General features: G+C 44.0%; 1 protein-coding gene across 2 annotated transcripts in view; it reads left to right on the forward strand.

Moving 5' to 3' along the window:
* The window catches only part of IL13RA1 (interleukin 13 receptor subunit alpha 1), a 34,376-nt gene extending 18,470 nt beyond the window's left edge, over positions 1-15,906 (forward strand). For both annotated transcript variants that reach the window (XM_027837128.1, XM_027837138.1), the window contains 7 exons: positions 1,734-1,912; positions 2,795-2,937; positions 8,072-8,137; positions 8,412-8,544; positions 10,138-10,234; positions 11,150-11,234; positions 14,338-15,906. In XM_027837128.1, the coding sequence (XP_027692929.1) occupies positions 1,734-1,912; positions 2,795-2,937; positions 8,072-8,137; positions 8,412-8,544; positions 10,138-10,234; positions 11,150-11,234; positions 14,338-14,430 (796 nt within the window). In that variant the 3' untranslated portion in view covers positions 14,431-15,906. The remainder of the gene's footprint in view (positions 1-1,733; positions 1,913-2,794; positions 2,938-8,071; positions 8,138-8,411; positions 8,545-10,137; positions 10,235-11,149; positions 11,235-14,337) is intronic.
* Positions 15,907-16,275: the final 369 nt, after the last annotated feature.

Consider the following 16,275-nt stretch of genomic DNA (forward strand, 5'->3'; position numbering starts at 1 on the left):
TATGTATCCATATAGTTTTTGTCCTTATGTAGTCCTAGCCAGCGTGAACATTGGTTTTCTGGTTCTCCTTCATTTTTGTTATTTTGCATGTCTCTCCATATTTGGAAATGGAAAGTGGAAAACCACACTAAAAGACAAAAGACCTCAGATCAGTGCAATGATAAGTCTTGACTTGGGAGGACTAATGATGAAACCTACCTTCCTCTTCTTGGTAGAGAGATGGTGGACTACAAATGTGGAATAAGGCATACACTATCAAACATGGCTAAGGTGTTGGTTTGGTTTGACTATACTTCTTTGTTAAGGCAAAAAGGAAGGATTCTATTGAGAAGTGGTAATAGTTGTTTTTAAACATCTCTCAGCTATTTTGGGGGGATGTGGCATACTAAGAGACCAGTGGGGCTTTGCATATAGTAGAGGGCATGCTGTGGAGCAGTGGGAGATACAGTAGCTTCTGTGGAGACAGATTATGGAAGGCCTTGAAAGCCAGGGCATGGGATTTGGATGTGAATTCATACACATTAGGAAAATTAGTCTGGCAGCTCAAAGTGGGATAAGTTGGAAGATGGGGAGAGACTAGCGGCAGAATGACCACAGGAAGCTATTGGAGTAATCCAGGTATGTGGTGAGATAACAGCCTGGACTGTTATCTTAGGGTGATCTTAGTGGGAATGGTGATGGGAGCTAATCTAAGAGACATTTCAAAGGAAGAAAGGGTGGGACTTTGTGATTGGATTTCAAGGGGGAAAGAAAATGGCGATTCTAAGGTTCCTAACACGGGAGATGAGAAGAGTGGCGGTGATTCTGCCAGTGCCAGAGATGGAGACATTTCGAAGAGCCAGTGAGAGGGAAGGGAGAATGTTGGGTTTGAGGTTCTTGTGGGCCATGCAAGTGGCAGTGGAACTGTAAATGTGGGACAAGAATCAAGATGAAAAATCAGAGCCAGTGATACTTGGGGGAGTCAGCAGCAGAGAGGTGTTGGCTGAAGGAGGGAGTGAGGTTCCCAGGAATGATTCCAGAGCCAAAGGCTCAGGACTAGGCTTTGAAGGCTGCTCTGGGAGGAAGGACAGTTAGCAGAGGAGGAAAGGAAGGAGGAGAGCTAGGAAAGACGCCGAGGGAGGAGGGAACACTCTGGGCTCCGGAGGCTGAACTTAGAAGCAGCACACAGCATAGCTCCCTCACACTTAACTTCTCTTCTGCTGCATTTCTTAAGCACCAGCAGTGTGCCAGGCACTGTGCCTTCAGGGAGATCCCAGTCCAGGAGTGGGGAGTCTGCAGCCTCGAGACCACACGTGGCCCTCTAGGTCCTCAAGTGAGGCCAAATCCAAATGGATTTGGTTAAAGGGCCCTACCCCTATCCTAGTCTAATGGGGAAGACAACCTGTAAATCTCTAGCTACACACAGGCTAGGGACAGAGTAGATGGAAAAGGGAGAGTTATTTCACAAGGCAGAGCATGTTCATTACTGGGAACTCTTGTGAGTGAGTAAAAAGCTATGCCTCAGGCAGAATTTGACTCTTCATTTTCCACTGCAGATTGTGGTGAGGTTGTTTTCCTTCCTAGAATGTACCTGGAAGCTCCTTCTAAAAACAAGTTGGAAGGATAAATTTGGCCTTTCTCACAGCACATCCTGCTTTCCATAGACATGTACCTAAACTTCAGCCTGTCCCAGATTTTGAAATTTCATTTAGACAATTTCTAAAATGGGTTGTCTCCATTTCTCTACCTTGTAGGTATAGCCCTCTGGAAAAAAGTCTCCAGTGTACAAACTACTATACGGAAGGTGAACTCATTGGGTGTTCTTTTGATCTGCTTAAAGGAAAAGTTTCAGGTTCTGAAAAAATTCAAATAATGGTCACAGATACAGCTGGAACAATTAGACCCTCCTATAATATCACTTTCTTAAATTCTGGTAAGTTATACCTCTTAAAAGCTGAGGAAATAATTACTGCTCAAATGTCTTCGTTTCATTCCTAACATAAGAATTGGCTTTCTCCATTGACAAGTGGACTGGACTTCTTTAACCTACTCCTTGGTAGATCCTTGTCATGTGGGATCCCGTAAGGGCATGCTAGTCCAGTCAAGGATGTGGGATCATCTCTACCTGCCACGTAAAGCAGTAATGAGCATATATGTCATTGAACACAAGCTGGATTTGCACAGGGAGCCCCAGGCCCAGTAAATGAGCAGCAGGTGGTGGTTGCTTCAGCGCTCCTCCCCAGATATCCATGTGGGAGCCAAAGACGGCCCAGCCTAAGGTCTTAGACATGGAAGTGCTGCCGCCAGCCAAGTGAGCCACCATGTTGGCTCAAAGCCCAAGTCAGCCTTTTCTTTCCATGGATATTAATGGTAAAAGAAAAGAAAGTCTTTGGCTACTAATGGCTTCTGATTGTTTTCTCTTACCTGAATGTGCTCCCCACTAGTAAGGTGCTCAGGCTTAATCAGAGCTGACTGTTGTAAAACTGAATGGGCTAAGAACCAAACCTGGGGCTTCCTGATATTATAATCCTTTGGCTGGTCATTAGCATGATCATGTGACAGTTGGGAGACTCTTTCTCTTCCACAGTCTTACATGCTCTCCCAGCATCACGTGGGCTGAATTGGATCTGTGCTAAGGGCTTAGATGTGGACCACATGTGCTGTTTTTCCAACAATCCCAGTACAAAGAGGGATGCGTGCCACCAAACATCAACATCAAAGTGACCTTTCGGCATCCCTGCCCTTGTATGTGCACACTGAACCTAAAAGAAATCCGGAGTTACTCTGTATTCTTGATTTCATTTCTACATTGCAGTGAAACCCGAACACCCTGTCATAACAGCCCTCTCCTTCCAGAATGACAGCCTGTATGTGGAATGGGAAAGTCCAGAAAACTTTGAGAGCAATTGCTTAGTTTACCAGGTGGAAGTCACTGACAACAAGCCAGAGTTATACAGAGTAAGTTGGTTTGTGTTTCATCGATGTGGCTTGAGCACTTTTGAGCTAGCATTGCCTTTTAGCTTATGATAACCAGAAACATAAATAAAAGTGCATCTCAGTGTTGTACACTGCTTTGCTGCCCTTTGGAAATATTACCAGAAAGGCTTTTCTGAAGGTACGTTTGGTGGTTGTAATGGGCAGGGGACACAGTCTAAGAATAGAGGACAGGCAATTCAGAGTTCTCCTTAAGTTGGGTGACGTTAAGCAATCAAACATGGTAGTATTTGTGAATGGACCTCGATGGGTTGTAATCTTCTCAAAAGGGCACTAATATGTCCCGGGGAGCGGTGCCAAGAGTAATGTTGGTGCATGTGTCCCCATTTCACTTCAGCAAACACTTGTTGAAACTCCAATAGAGGAAAGATATTTGTCCTCTTCTCTCAGGAATGGAAGCTTGCTAAGGACGGGGATTATTCCACCTGTGCCTTGTCTCCCCAGTACTTGTACCTAGTAGGTGCTTAATAAATGTTGTATTTGAATTGAAGATATTGCTGGGAATTGAGTAAATCCTCATATTTGATTTATCAGTTTGGTGGCACGAGGAATAGAGCAGTAGGCCGGGAGTCAGGAAGACCTGAGTTCAAATCCTACCTCAGACACTAACTGTATGACCTTGGGTCAGTCCTTCAACCTCTGTTTGCCTCAGCTTCCTCAACCGTAAAATGGGAATGGTAAGAGCACCTACTTCTCAGGGTTGTTATGAGGAGCAAGAGCTTAGACCAATGCCCGGCACGTAGTAGGCAAGGCGCTTAATAAATGCTTGTTCCCCTTTCCCTTCTCAGTGTGCCATGTAACAAACACAGCCTCTTGCTAGTATCAGCTCATTGTCAGAGCAGTTGGAAACAGGGTTTGCAGGAGAACGACTAAACCTTGACAGCATATAACTAGGAGACAGCTGGCCTGAGCTCACAGGTGGAGATGTGCAAATGGGGACATCTGTTTGGAACTGAGCTGAAACATAACCAGAGCTCAAATTACAATCCATAGCATTCTACATAAGGAAGATGGCAGCTGGGGGCTGGTGGGGAATCCAAGGCAAAGGATCCTGATTTGGGGATTCTTTGTACTTAGTGAGAGTTTGGGGCAGTCATACATTTCCCTGATCCCCTCTCAATACCTCTGCAGTTCATGGGGGGCACTTTGTGTTCTGCCCTGAGAGATTGTACTACATAGAAGATAGAGAATTGGCCTGGAAGTTAGGAAGACCTAGGAAGTCCTGAAGCAAATCACTCCACCTTCTTAGTGCCCCAGGCAACTTTTTCAGACTGTTAGTCACCAAGAAGATGCAGAAGGAATTTCCATACCAGGAGTTTCCTTCAGAGATGAAATTCTCTGTCTAGACGAGGGCTTCTTAAACTTTTTCCCCTCACGACCCCTTTGCACGTTTAGGCAGTGTTTGTTGGCGCTGTATGGACATGACGTCATGCACAGCGCAAAGCAAAACACACATGCTGTGTGTTCAGAACCAAGGCTGCGGTGAAGTTGCTCATGCAACATGGACGAGTGCTGCCAGAAACACCTCAGATTCATTGCACATTTCATTTTAATTAATTTTTGGTCATTGCACGTTCAGAAACCTTTTACTGTTGCCAAATTTTTCACAACCTCATGTGGGGTTGGGACCCACAGTTTAAGAAGCACTGGTCTAGACCACCCCCCTCCATTACCCCACCTCCAGCTAAAGTTGAACCTTGTGCTGACTTTACTGTATCACATATTGTAAGCTTCTAGGAGTGTGGGATTTGGAATTGGACGACATGGGCTTAAATCTCAGACTGGCTACTTCCTCTGAGTTACTTAACCACTCTGTGGACCTTGGTTCCTTCCTGTACAAAGTCATATGGTTAGGGTAGATGATCTCTAAGGCCCCTTTGAGCCTGGAAATTCTCTGCCCTTCAGATGTCAGCCCTGGGATGCAGGAGTGCAGAAGGACATCTACCTGGTGTGATGGGATGAGCACTTGGGCATCAGGAAGTCTCTTAGCACTCAGAGTCACAGATTTGGTCTTAAATTCCTCGAACCCAGTTTTTTCGTGTACAAAATAGAAAGAATAATAACATAATGCTTTACGCTCTTTATTTCACGGAGTGGTTGCAAGGAAAGTGGTCTATACAGCTCAAAGCCCTGGAGAAGTAGCAATGGTTTTGATTTCTCCCCCCACCCCATGCCGAAACAGCCAAGAAAACCCAGGCTCAGGGTTGGTGACTTGCCTCCAGTCACTGAGCTTGTCTTACAAGCCTAGGCCTTCCCAAGTACTCTCCATGTTTCCTTTCCACTAAGGCCCAGTGCCAAGATGAATGTAGTCTGCTCCCTTCCCTCCTGGGGGCAGTGAGGGGGCACCACAGTGCATAGAATGCTGAGCCTGGAGTCAAGAAGACCTGTGTTCAAACCCAGCCTCAAACACTGACTAGCTTGTGTGACTCTAGGCAAGCTAGTTAACCTCTAAGTTTCCTCAGTTGTAAGATGGGAGTAATGATAACACCCTCCTCCCAGGGTTGTTGGGAGGATCCAATGAGATTGTTATTTGTAAAGTGCCTGGTATATAGTAGATGCCTAATAAAAACTTGTTCCCACCCCCCACCCCCACCCCTTATAGCCCTACTGAATAGAGTTGTCTGAGCTGAGGAGAATATGTATAACTATAGAGCATAGCAGCTTAACTTGGAATAGTCATTTATCTTGACTTTTTTAAATGTTATGTTTATACTTTTGAGTAACTGGTATAAATGCTTGACATTCTGTCTTTAGCAAATGTTTACCAGCTGCTTCCTCTCCCAAACTACCCTATTGCTTGCTGTGTTCTAATTTCTAGTTTTGCTTGTTAGAATTTTCCACTTTCAGTTCCTTTATTGGGAGGAGGGGGGCATCAGTCAGTTTTTTGTTTAGTGTCCGTAGGAGTAGGGATCCAGGCTGGAATCAGCATGGTGACATTGCCAGGACCACGGCCAGCCCTAGGCAAACTGGGGAAGTGGGAAGTGGCTTAGGATAAAGCCTCCCTTCCCAGATGCTGGGTTCTTTCATGTTCCTTTCACCCATCCCACCTATAAGAATGGTTCTTAAAAATTGACCAATATGATGAATTAAAATGTAAAGAAAAAATAAGACTTAATGTCCTCTTCCTCTGAGTAGGGCATTTACATCTTAACAGTCAGTAAACCCTGGGGCAGCTAGGTGGCACAGTGGATAGAGCACTGGCCCTGAAGTCAGGAGGACCTGGGTTCAAATCTGGTCTCAGACCATCCACTTGACATGTACTAGCTGTGTGACCTTGGGCAAGTCACTTAACCCCGATTGCCTCACTAAAAAAAAAAAAAAAAAAAAGTCAGCAAACCCTAAAGCCAAAGGAATGATATTGATGGTGAAAAAGTAGCATCAGGCATCTTGGGAGAAAGATGGACAGGCCTAGAGAGGCAGAGGTAAATGCACACTTTCCCATATGGCCAGTGTGCCCTTTGGTTTTGTTTGACTCAGCTTATTTGTCACAAGGGAGATTTTTTTTTTCAAGTGTGAAGAATTGGGAGGGAAGGTGATAGTGCTGCCCTCCCTACCCCCCCCAAAAAAGGAGCATCAATAGAACCTTTTTAAAATTCACAAAAGAAAATCAAAGGGAATTGAGAGGGAGTCATGGACTAATAGAGCGGCTTTGAAACTATATGTTGAATCTGTTATATACTTTAAAGAAAAAACAAGCTCTGTGTATTATAGATGCACAGTTTCATAGGTTTCTCTCCTGTATACATAGAAATGTTCATATATGTTGATGTGTGTCAAGGTCAGAATAACAAAAAAAAATTTAATCTTGGAAAAAAAGGAAAGAAAATCTCTTTAAATAACACACACACACACACACACACACACACACATTCTAGCATCAAGGCTTAGCAACTTCTGTAGGGAAGGATCCTCTTATCCCTACACATGACCCCCTGCATGTAGACCAGTGGGGTCAAACTCAAAGAGAAACAGGCTCCACTAACCCATACAGAAGGATCCTGGTGGGTGAATGTTGACTTAAGAAACCACATAGCAACACTATCTCGGGTTTACTGGATTTTTATTTATTTGTTTTTGGTTTTGGTTTTGGGTTTTTTTTGGCTAGGCAATGGGGTTAAGTGACTTGCCCAGGGTCACACAGCTAGTAAGTGTTATGTGTCTGAGGCCGGATTTGAACTCAGGTCCTCCTGAATCCAGGGCCGGTACTCTATCCACTGCACCACCTAGCTGCCCCTGGATTTTTATTTAGTTTAGTTATTCATTTCCCCATTACATTTGAATGTGGTTCAGGCTGCATTGGGAGGGTTGGAGGCCTCCATGTTGACACCCCGATGCAGTTAATCCCTGACTGCAGATACCCCTGGCATGCATATCCTGTCCTCTGGTCTGAAACTAGCTGGGAATTGGCAAAAGAGCCCAGAGATCTGCCTTTTCTCTGCTTACTGCTGACAGGGCTTCTAGACTTTCTAACAGGAGCCTTTTCTCAACGTTTAATCCAAAACAACATAGCTGTGCCTCCCCTATACTTTGGTTCTTGAAACCTTTCTGCAGATTCTAGTGGGCCACATGCCAAATAAGCCTTCCAAGGTTTTCTCTCTGAATCTGTGTCTGGATTTTGGGATGTCTTGCTGTTACGCTACTGAGGATCCTCTGTGTGTTTAATAGGAAGCAACTTTAGCTCTGTGGGGAGAAAGTTTGGGGTGCACCCAGCTATCTCTCTCTCCCTCCCACCGTCCCTCTCTCTCCTTCTCTCTCTCCCCCTTTTCCCCCCTCCCTATGTCTCTCCCTCCTTCTTTCTCCTTCTTTCTCCCTCCCTCTCTCTTCCCCGCCTCTCCCTTTCCCTTCCTCTCTCTCCCTCCCCCCTCTCCCTCTTCCTCCTTCTCCCTCCCTCCTTTCTTTCTCGTTCTCTCTCTCCCTCCCTCCCTTTTTCTTCCTCTCCCTCTCTCTCATTCTCGCTCTCTGTCTCTCTCTCCCTCTCCCCCTCCTTTGCCTTTCCCTCTCCTTTGACTTTGACTCTCATATGTTGTAACTGGGAAGGTTTAGATCATGAACCCTGAAAGGTTCTAATGACCTCACAGTCACTTTTAATATTTTAAAGGCTGAAGAATCCAAAAATAAATGCCACATCTCACAAACGCCTCAGGACCTTCCAGGAAATTCCAAGGTCAGTAAATTCTTCATCATTTCATTTGTTCTGAATGTCACAGACAAATTTGGAGACATTGGGGTGTTTTTCTTCCCTAAAACACCACAAAATCAGGCTCATTTTATCCAGCTTATGATTGCTGATTAGTTGTCTTTATTTCTTCTTCTGAAAGTCAAAGTAAGATATTGAATTGAAATTTGCTTTACTCATGTGAAAACATTCTGCTTAGAAATATGTAACAGAGTCAAATGGTGCCTTTCCCTGTTACACCTGCTTTGATTTTATATTTTAGGATAAAAAATGTTTTGTGAAAGGTGATGTGGACCGTGATACTCTGTACACGGTCAGAGTGAGAGCCAAAGCCAGTAAGTATTGCTTCGAAGATAAAAACCTCTGGAGTGCTTGGAGTCCAGAGAAAAGCATAGGTAAGACAGTGGTGGAAATAAAGAGACCGCCCCCTCACAAGATGCACATAACCACAGCCTTCATTCAGGCCCTCATCCCCTCTTGCGCACCACCTCAAGTCTCTCCCCACTCCAGTTTGTCCACACTGCTGCCGAAGGGACTTTTCTAATGCACTTTCTCTCTGCGGCACTTGAAGTGCTTCACCATCTGATGCCTTCCTAGCTTTCCAGCCTTGTTACATATTACTTCATTCCACATACTCCACAGTCCTGCCTTTCCTGGTCTATTCCTCCAGCTGCCAGTAGGGCCGAGGGCCTTCCTTCCATCTATTCCCCCACACACACTTTGAATCTGATTTTTGTCATATATGTGTTTGTGTGTGTGTGTGTGTGTGTGTATGTATGTATGTACGTATACCTATTTATGTACATGTTGTCTCCTCCATTAGAATGTACACTCCCAGAGGGCAGGAACTGTTTTACTTTTGTCTTTGTGTCCTCAGGACCTGGCCCATAGTGGGCCCTTAGTAAGCATTTGTTGATCGATCCCCACTTCTCCCCCATCTCAGTCAGTAATGACTTCCTGCCTCGCAGTATAGCTATTCATTATCTGTACTGTATTTGTGGCTTAGCTCCCTAGAAGACTATAGACTCAGGGGGCAACTGGGTGATGCAGCAGATAGAGCACCAGTCCTGGAGTCAGGAGGACCTTAGTTCAAATCTGGCCTCAGACACTTGACACTTACTAGCTGTATGACCCTGGGCAAGTCACGTAACCCTGATTGCCTTGCCAAAAAATAAATAAATAAATACATAAATGAATGAATGAATGAAAGAATAGATGAATAAATAGATGAATAAATAAATAAATAAATAAAAAGAAGACAACTCTAGACTCTATAAGGGTAAGAACCAGGTCTTTCCCAGCTTCCAGTATAGTGCTCTGCACATAGTATGTGCTTAATACATGTTGGTGAGTTGACTGAATCAGTATAAAGGATATGGATGGATGCCATCCTGACATGGATGGATGTCTCACTGTCCTCCCTGCAGGTCACTTAGAGCCCTCACACTGCCCCATGGCTGTCCCTACCTGGGCCTGTGTAGTCCTTTATGCCCAGCCCTCTTAAAGTATATACCCCTGTTCTCACCCAGGAAAAAATGGATCTGGGCAAACTTACTATTTGATGGAATCCTACATTGAACCGTCTTATAAAAGAAACAAAACCCAAAACATGTCTCTTCTGCCTTTGGTTTCTTGGGTTCTCTGCTAGACAGCAGTGATTGTTCATCAGATACAGTTAGTTACCCACCTCTGATGAAGGGGGAGAAGAAGAAGATAGTACTTTATCATGCACATAACGCTGTCACAGATCTTCCCATTTGAGGCTAAATACAACCTTGTGAAAAATGGGAAAGAATTGTCTTTGAGAAATGAGTAAACAGGCCCAGAAAAGTTGAGGTGACTTAACCCATGGCTGGGAAGTACATCACAGAGACAGCCTCTTTGCCTGCCTGCCCGCCTGCCTATCTGTCTAACTGGGGGGCCAGGCCCATGCAGCAGATTGCTTCCAAAATGTTTTTACTCTGACTCACGGCCTTTTTACTTTACAGGCCAGAAGCCTGACCCCACGTTTTATACCGTCACATTACTCTCCATCCCAGTCGCCATCTCCATCTCCACTCTTCTCCTGTTGCTGTATTTAAAGAGGTAAAAGAGTTTCCATGACTAGATACCTGCCCATTGTCTGAGGGACAAAACCAGAGAGAGGCCTGCCTAAGTGGCCAGGTTCTCACACAGGGCCCATCCGTGCCAAGGTCACAACTCACAACATCAAATTGTGCTGTTGGACTGGCTAATCCCTTTCTGACCATTAGGCCAGGTCCAATGCCAACAATGGCTCTAGTAACAAATATTTAAGGATGAGATAGGATTGTTGAGCTTGTGTAGAACTAAAGTTTTATCCTAATTTAAAATAGTACTGTGATTTAGAAATGGAGTGGTAAGAAATAGGAAAAGGGAATGAGAAATTAAGGAGGGATGTACTCCTTTCCCAGAGCAGTCTTTTTCAAGTCATTTCAATCAGCAATCCCCTGCCCAGTATATCAGGCCTGAAGAGCCCCTTTAAGGCAAGAGGTCGAAATCAACCCTTCTGCTCATGTGTACTCTTTTGGGGCCGCCCAACCATGCAGAACTGGAAACTCTTGGGACATTCATTTCCCACAGCTTACTTCAAGTAAGTACACCGAATCAACTTCATTACTAGAGAGCCACATCTTCAGAGGCAACTCTATTTAAACTAAGTGGTCTTTTATTATGGGCAGCTAGGTGGTGCTACAGAGGACAGAATGCCAGGCCTGCAGTCAGGAAGACTCATCTTCCCAAGTTCAATTCTGGCCTCAGACATTTACTAGCTGTGTGGCCCTGGGTGAGTCACTTCACCCTGTTTGCCTCAGTTTCCTCATCTGTAAAAAGGACATGGCAAACCACTCCAGTATCTCTGCCAAGAAAGCCCCAAATGGGGTCACGGAGTGTTGGACACGACTGAAACAACTCAACAACAATAGTCTTTTATTAGAACTCTTCACCAAAAACACGTTTCTGTCTTTTTTTTTTTCCTTTAAGACTGAAAATCATTATTTTTCCTCCAATTCCTGATCCTGGGAAGATTTTTAAAGAGATGTTTGCAGACCAGAATGATGACACCCTGGTAAGCATTGACGGTTTGAAGTTAGAAGTGAGTTATTTTATGTTGTTTTGAATCTAAAATCCCAGGCAGCCTTGGGAAGTGGAGCCCTCCAGGTAGGTTGGACCAGACTTCCCTGATTTGTGGAAGATCTGGGATAGAACCAAGGCCTCCGGACTCCTAGCCCAGGGTTCTCTCTGGTATAGCATGCTGCCAATGGCAACTTTCTTTAACTACTTTGGGCATGGTCAAACAGTATCAGTCTGCATCATGTTTGTCTCTAAAGCTTCCATTGTCTGAATGTGTTTTGTTCAGCATTGGAGTAATGTGGTCATGGGTCCTCGTTCAAAAATTATCCAACTGAATTTCTCTCTGCTCTTTGCTTCTTTGTGACGAAGTGGGCTGCTGTCTGTGTTAAGGAGATTTTCTCCTTTTCATTGTAATTGATACTTGCTGATTTAAAAATCAATCCATCTAATGGCAAATCCCATATGTAAATCCTGGACTGGATATGAAAACCAGCCTTACCTAGATCCAAAGTGGATCAGCATGTGGGCAGTGACTGGACCCTCTGCTGTGAATGAGAGGTGATGTGCCTTCAGGCCTCATCAGTGACCCTCCCTAACTCCCTTCCCCATCCCCCTCCTTCCAGGAGGCTGAGCATATAAGCATGTAAGCATATACGAGGGGTCACAAAGATTTTGAAGAATAGGTGTCATAAACATATTTTCATTTTTTCTCAGAATACCAAAGGCAATTAAACTCAATTACAAAGTGAAAAAAAAAAATCAATCCGTCTATCTAGCCCTACTCCCTGGTATCCATTTGTGCCAATTCAAGACTTCCAGTTTTGAAAACGGTGTTTTCTGGGGTTACAAATAACAAATGACCTTCGGATGGCTGCTCAATTTTTAAAGACAGGAAAATGCCGCTTGCTTCATGTGCAGTGATTTGCTTCAGTGTGCAAACAACATGCCAGCTTCTGTGGCTAACCCTCCAGCACACAAACGCCATCTTTGCTTGAGCAGGAAATTCACAGCAAGAGAATGTCCTCCCTCCTGAAAGTTCTGACCTTCAGAGCAATCATAAACTGAAGTTTGGTATTTCAGCATGCTGCCATTATTATCATGTTTATAACACCACAGTGTAAAGGTCCTGCACTGAAAGCCAGCATTATACCTTAATAAAACCCACTTCTAGTAAGGCTCACCCAGGGATGCTTTTCAGTCCTGTGGGGTATTTTAGCTACCTGCTACATTAGGCTGTTGCTCTTTATCTAAATCAGGGTTCTTAACCTGGACTCTGGGACCTTGGCTTTTTTGTTCATTTGTTTTTAAATATTTAATCACTATTTCAGTAGATTTGGTTTCCTTTGTAATCCTCTGCCTTTTAGCTTAGCATTTAAAACCATTGTTCTGAGAAGGGGCCCAGAGGGCTTCCCCAGGTGACAGCCAAGGGCTTGAGTATACCCCAAAAAGGGCAAAGTCAAGAGGCCCTGCTCTAAATGCTGTGTGGTAGCTTCTAGGGGGAGCTAGGTGGTGCTGCAGTGGATAGAGTGCTGGACTTGGAGTCTGGAAGACCTGAGTTCAAATTCAACCTCAGATCCGTCCTGGCTGTGTGACCCAGGGCAAGTCACTTTACCTTGTTTGCCTCCGTTTCCTCATCTGTAAAATGAGCTGGAGAAGGAAATGGCAAACCACTCCGGCATCTTTGCTAAGAAAACCCCAAATGGGATCTTGAAGTGACTGAACAACAGCTTCTAGAAGGATTAGGTTGTGGGTTGGTAGCCTCCTTGGTTTGTTTTAGATTTACTTATATAATTTTAAGATTGAGTTAGCAGGTAGCTCTCAGTTTGAAAAGAATTCAAAGCCTTGCATAGTTATGTTCTACAAAGACACACTCAGTGTGAAACTCATACTGCCAGTAGCTATTGGGCTGCCTGGGTGGAATTTGATATAGGACCTGACTAAGCCTTCCATCTAGTTGGGAGGTGAAGGAGGAAATTTGATTAATCCCGTAATTTGGGAACATTCCAAATGACTTAGTGGATACCAAGCAAGCACAGGTGAATGTGGATTCTAATTACTAGAAACTGATGAAAATGCAGTTTTGAAGGACTCATAATTTAGACAGGAGCTGATGGGTGAGAATTTTGTCTTTTTTCTTGTGGTTTTCCAGCCAGTATGTGTCAGGACAGAGCCCTCTAATCACCCGGCCAACTGGGAAACTAGCTTGGGGCCTGTCTTATACATGGTTAACGTGAGGCAGCTAGATAACCAATGCTACTCTCTCTTCTTCATTTCCCTCCCATCTCATCTTCTTTTTTTCTCACCTGGAAATCTACACTTAAGGAAAGTAAGACCCTCTAGGTAAGAAATGACCTGACCATCATGGAGACTTAAAATCAGAATCACTGTTGGTTAACGCCTGTGCTATCGACTGCCTCGTGTTGGCGCCACCGTTTTCAGGAATTGCTTTTGGTCCTTTGGCTAGAAGGCTCCAGATGGTCCTACTTCATGCCAAGTTTTCTCAAATGAATTAGGGACACCTAGAGGCCTTATCGTAGCACCATTTACCTCAGTTAGCTTTTTGAACAGTGAAAAGAGCACAGGATTTAGAGTCAAAGGATCTGGGTTTGAATCCTGGCTCTGTCACTACCTGTGTGACGTTGGGGAATTCATCCCTTCCCATCCTAGGACTGTCTAGCAAGAACTTGTTGGACTAGATGTCTTCTGAGGTCCTTTCAGCTCTCCAGCCTATGAGTCTAGGGGATCGAATTTCAAAAAGAAACAGGAAAAAAAGGGTTAATGACCAAGTGAACCAGTGGAAGGGAAAAGGCACCACTTTTGCATGAGACTTAGCTCACATTTTGGGAAAATTCCCATTGTGTTTGTCCCTCAGGACAACATGTTTGCCAATATGCAACAGTCTCATGCATTTTTCTCCCTTAATGTTAATTCCAGATCATTCTGTTTCCTTAACTTTCCAAATAGATGAAAGTTTCTTAGGTCAGGAAAAATGCACACATGTTTCCATGCACGCAAAACCAAAAATAAGCATTGACAATGAGTGCCCAGGGAAAGGATGTCACTTAGGAGTAATGGTCTCTTTTTTCTCCTCCTTCCAGCACTGGAAAAAGTACGACATCTATGAAAAGCAAATTAAAGAAGAAACTGACTCAGTGGTGCTGGTCGAAAATCTGAAGAAGACCTCTCAATAAAGTTAATAATTTATTTGGACGTCACATGTGACTACCAGGAAATTTTCTCCCATCCTTCATTAGTTACTTTGAAAATCATTCAGTGAAAACTGAAACCATTGGGCCAGTTATAGTCAGAAGAAGCACATTATCAAGCAGTTTCAGGTTCACAAGTCACGCGCCTAAAAACCCAGAGAGAGGGAAGCAAAAACAACCATATTTTAATATTGAGAGAAACCACTTTCTTGGGAAGCCTACCCAGCCAAAAAAAAAAAAAAAAGAAAGATGATGGCATTAAGGATAGCACATTTAAACTTGTGTGGGTTTCTCTTTCACCATTGAGCACCAGATGGCAGTGTGTTTTTTAAGGGTTTGGTTTTTTGTTTTGTTTTGTTTTTTTGATGTTAAGTTCTAATGTGGGAGAGTAACCAGAGTATATTTACTTTCATCAAGAAAAACTAGCTGATATACTTCCAATTTTTATCCTTCTCAGATGTTGGTTGCCTTTCATGACTCATAGTAAGCCAGAATTACAAGTGCCCTTCAGTGCCTGTCCTGAGGCTGTTTTGATAAAAAGTGGAATGTGACAGACCTACCAGGATGAAAAACCTTCACTTATTTCATTTGGGCTTCATTGGCATTTTCTCTTTCTCTAATTCTGAGATGGTTTTATTGTAATCTTCCAGTAAGAAATGGGCTTATTACAGAGTAAGTAGAGGGTCCAGTTGAGATGTTGGTCCCTTCAGGTTCACAACTCTGCCAATGTGTGTATACTGGACAAAAAGAAGAATTCCTAGCTTTTGATGTCCTCTTTGTCTGCCCTCGAAGGGGCTTGTGTCAGATGACCAATGATGTAAACCTTTGGAGCTGCAATGATCTACCTGCCTTTGAGTCTGTACCAACTTTTAGAAGTCCATGTTGGCGGTGACAACAGCCCAAATGAGGTCAGGCTGAATCTCTCCACCTGGAACTTGGAAAACCCACCATGGCTCCTAGAAGCAGATGGCAGCAGAGGCCACAGTGACTGCAGTAGTCTTCAGGGCAAACCACACCAGTTCGTGAGCTGTTGCTTTGCCTTATATTGGCCAAGAAGTATTGAACATCTGTTGGGTGATTGAACATCTCTTGGGTGTGCCCCACAACGTGCTGTACTGTGGAGGCCAGAAACAAAAGTTGGGGACGTCATCCCTGCCGTCAGAGTTTATTATCTAGTGGGAGCCTTTTTGGTTCATTGCTGTATTTGTCCAACCTCTTCTCTGCTTTCATTTTGTAGACTTGCCCATCCCCATCCCAACCCAGAAGTTACCTGTCCTGTTCCCTCTTGGAGTTTTTTCCCTGTTTCCTAAGATCTCCCCTACCCAACAGAGAGAGTAGGAGATTATCAAACTGAGGAAAAACAAGGGGGTGCTGAGGAAGACCAAGTACCCCCCCCCTGCCTTTCTGTTCCTTTTTTCTCCTACACTCTGACTTAAATAAATGTGGGTAGGCTGGAAAATATTGTTTTGGTTTTGTTGGGAGTTTTTTAACCTATCTATATGGCTATATTTGTTACTCAGTTTTTTAATATTAAACCGCAAATGTTTCTGCATGTTTTCTAACTGAAGAGTTAGGGGTACTCTGAAGTTTGCTGTTTTGCTTTGGGGAAAAAAATAGACTTGTTTTTCTCTTGGTCCACAAAGCTGGCCCTAAGAACTCTTTGGAGCCCCACTGCCTAGCCTTAGCTTGAGTAAACAGACTGCCTTATGTGAGTCACCAGCCAGCCAAGTAGCCCACATATTTACTCAGAGTTTTTTCACCTCATGCGTTCCCTCCAATCCCCAGTAAATTTAAGGAGGCAATTCCAAAGTGCTTTTCCCATATTTCTCC

Source organism: Vombatus ursinus, unplaced genomic scaffold (assembly GCF_900497805.2).
Source record: "Vombatus ursinus unplaced genomic scaffold, bare-nosed wombat genome assembly UNPS02004533.1, whole genome shotgun sequence".
Taxonomy (NCBI): domain Eukaryota; kingdom Metazoa; phylum Chordata; class Mammalia; order Diprotodontia; family Vombatidae; genus Vombatus; species Vombatus ursinus.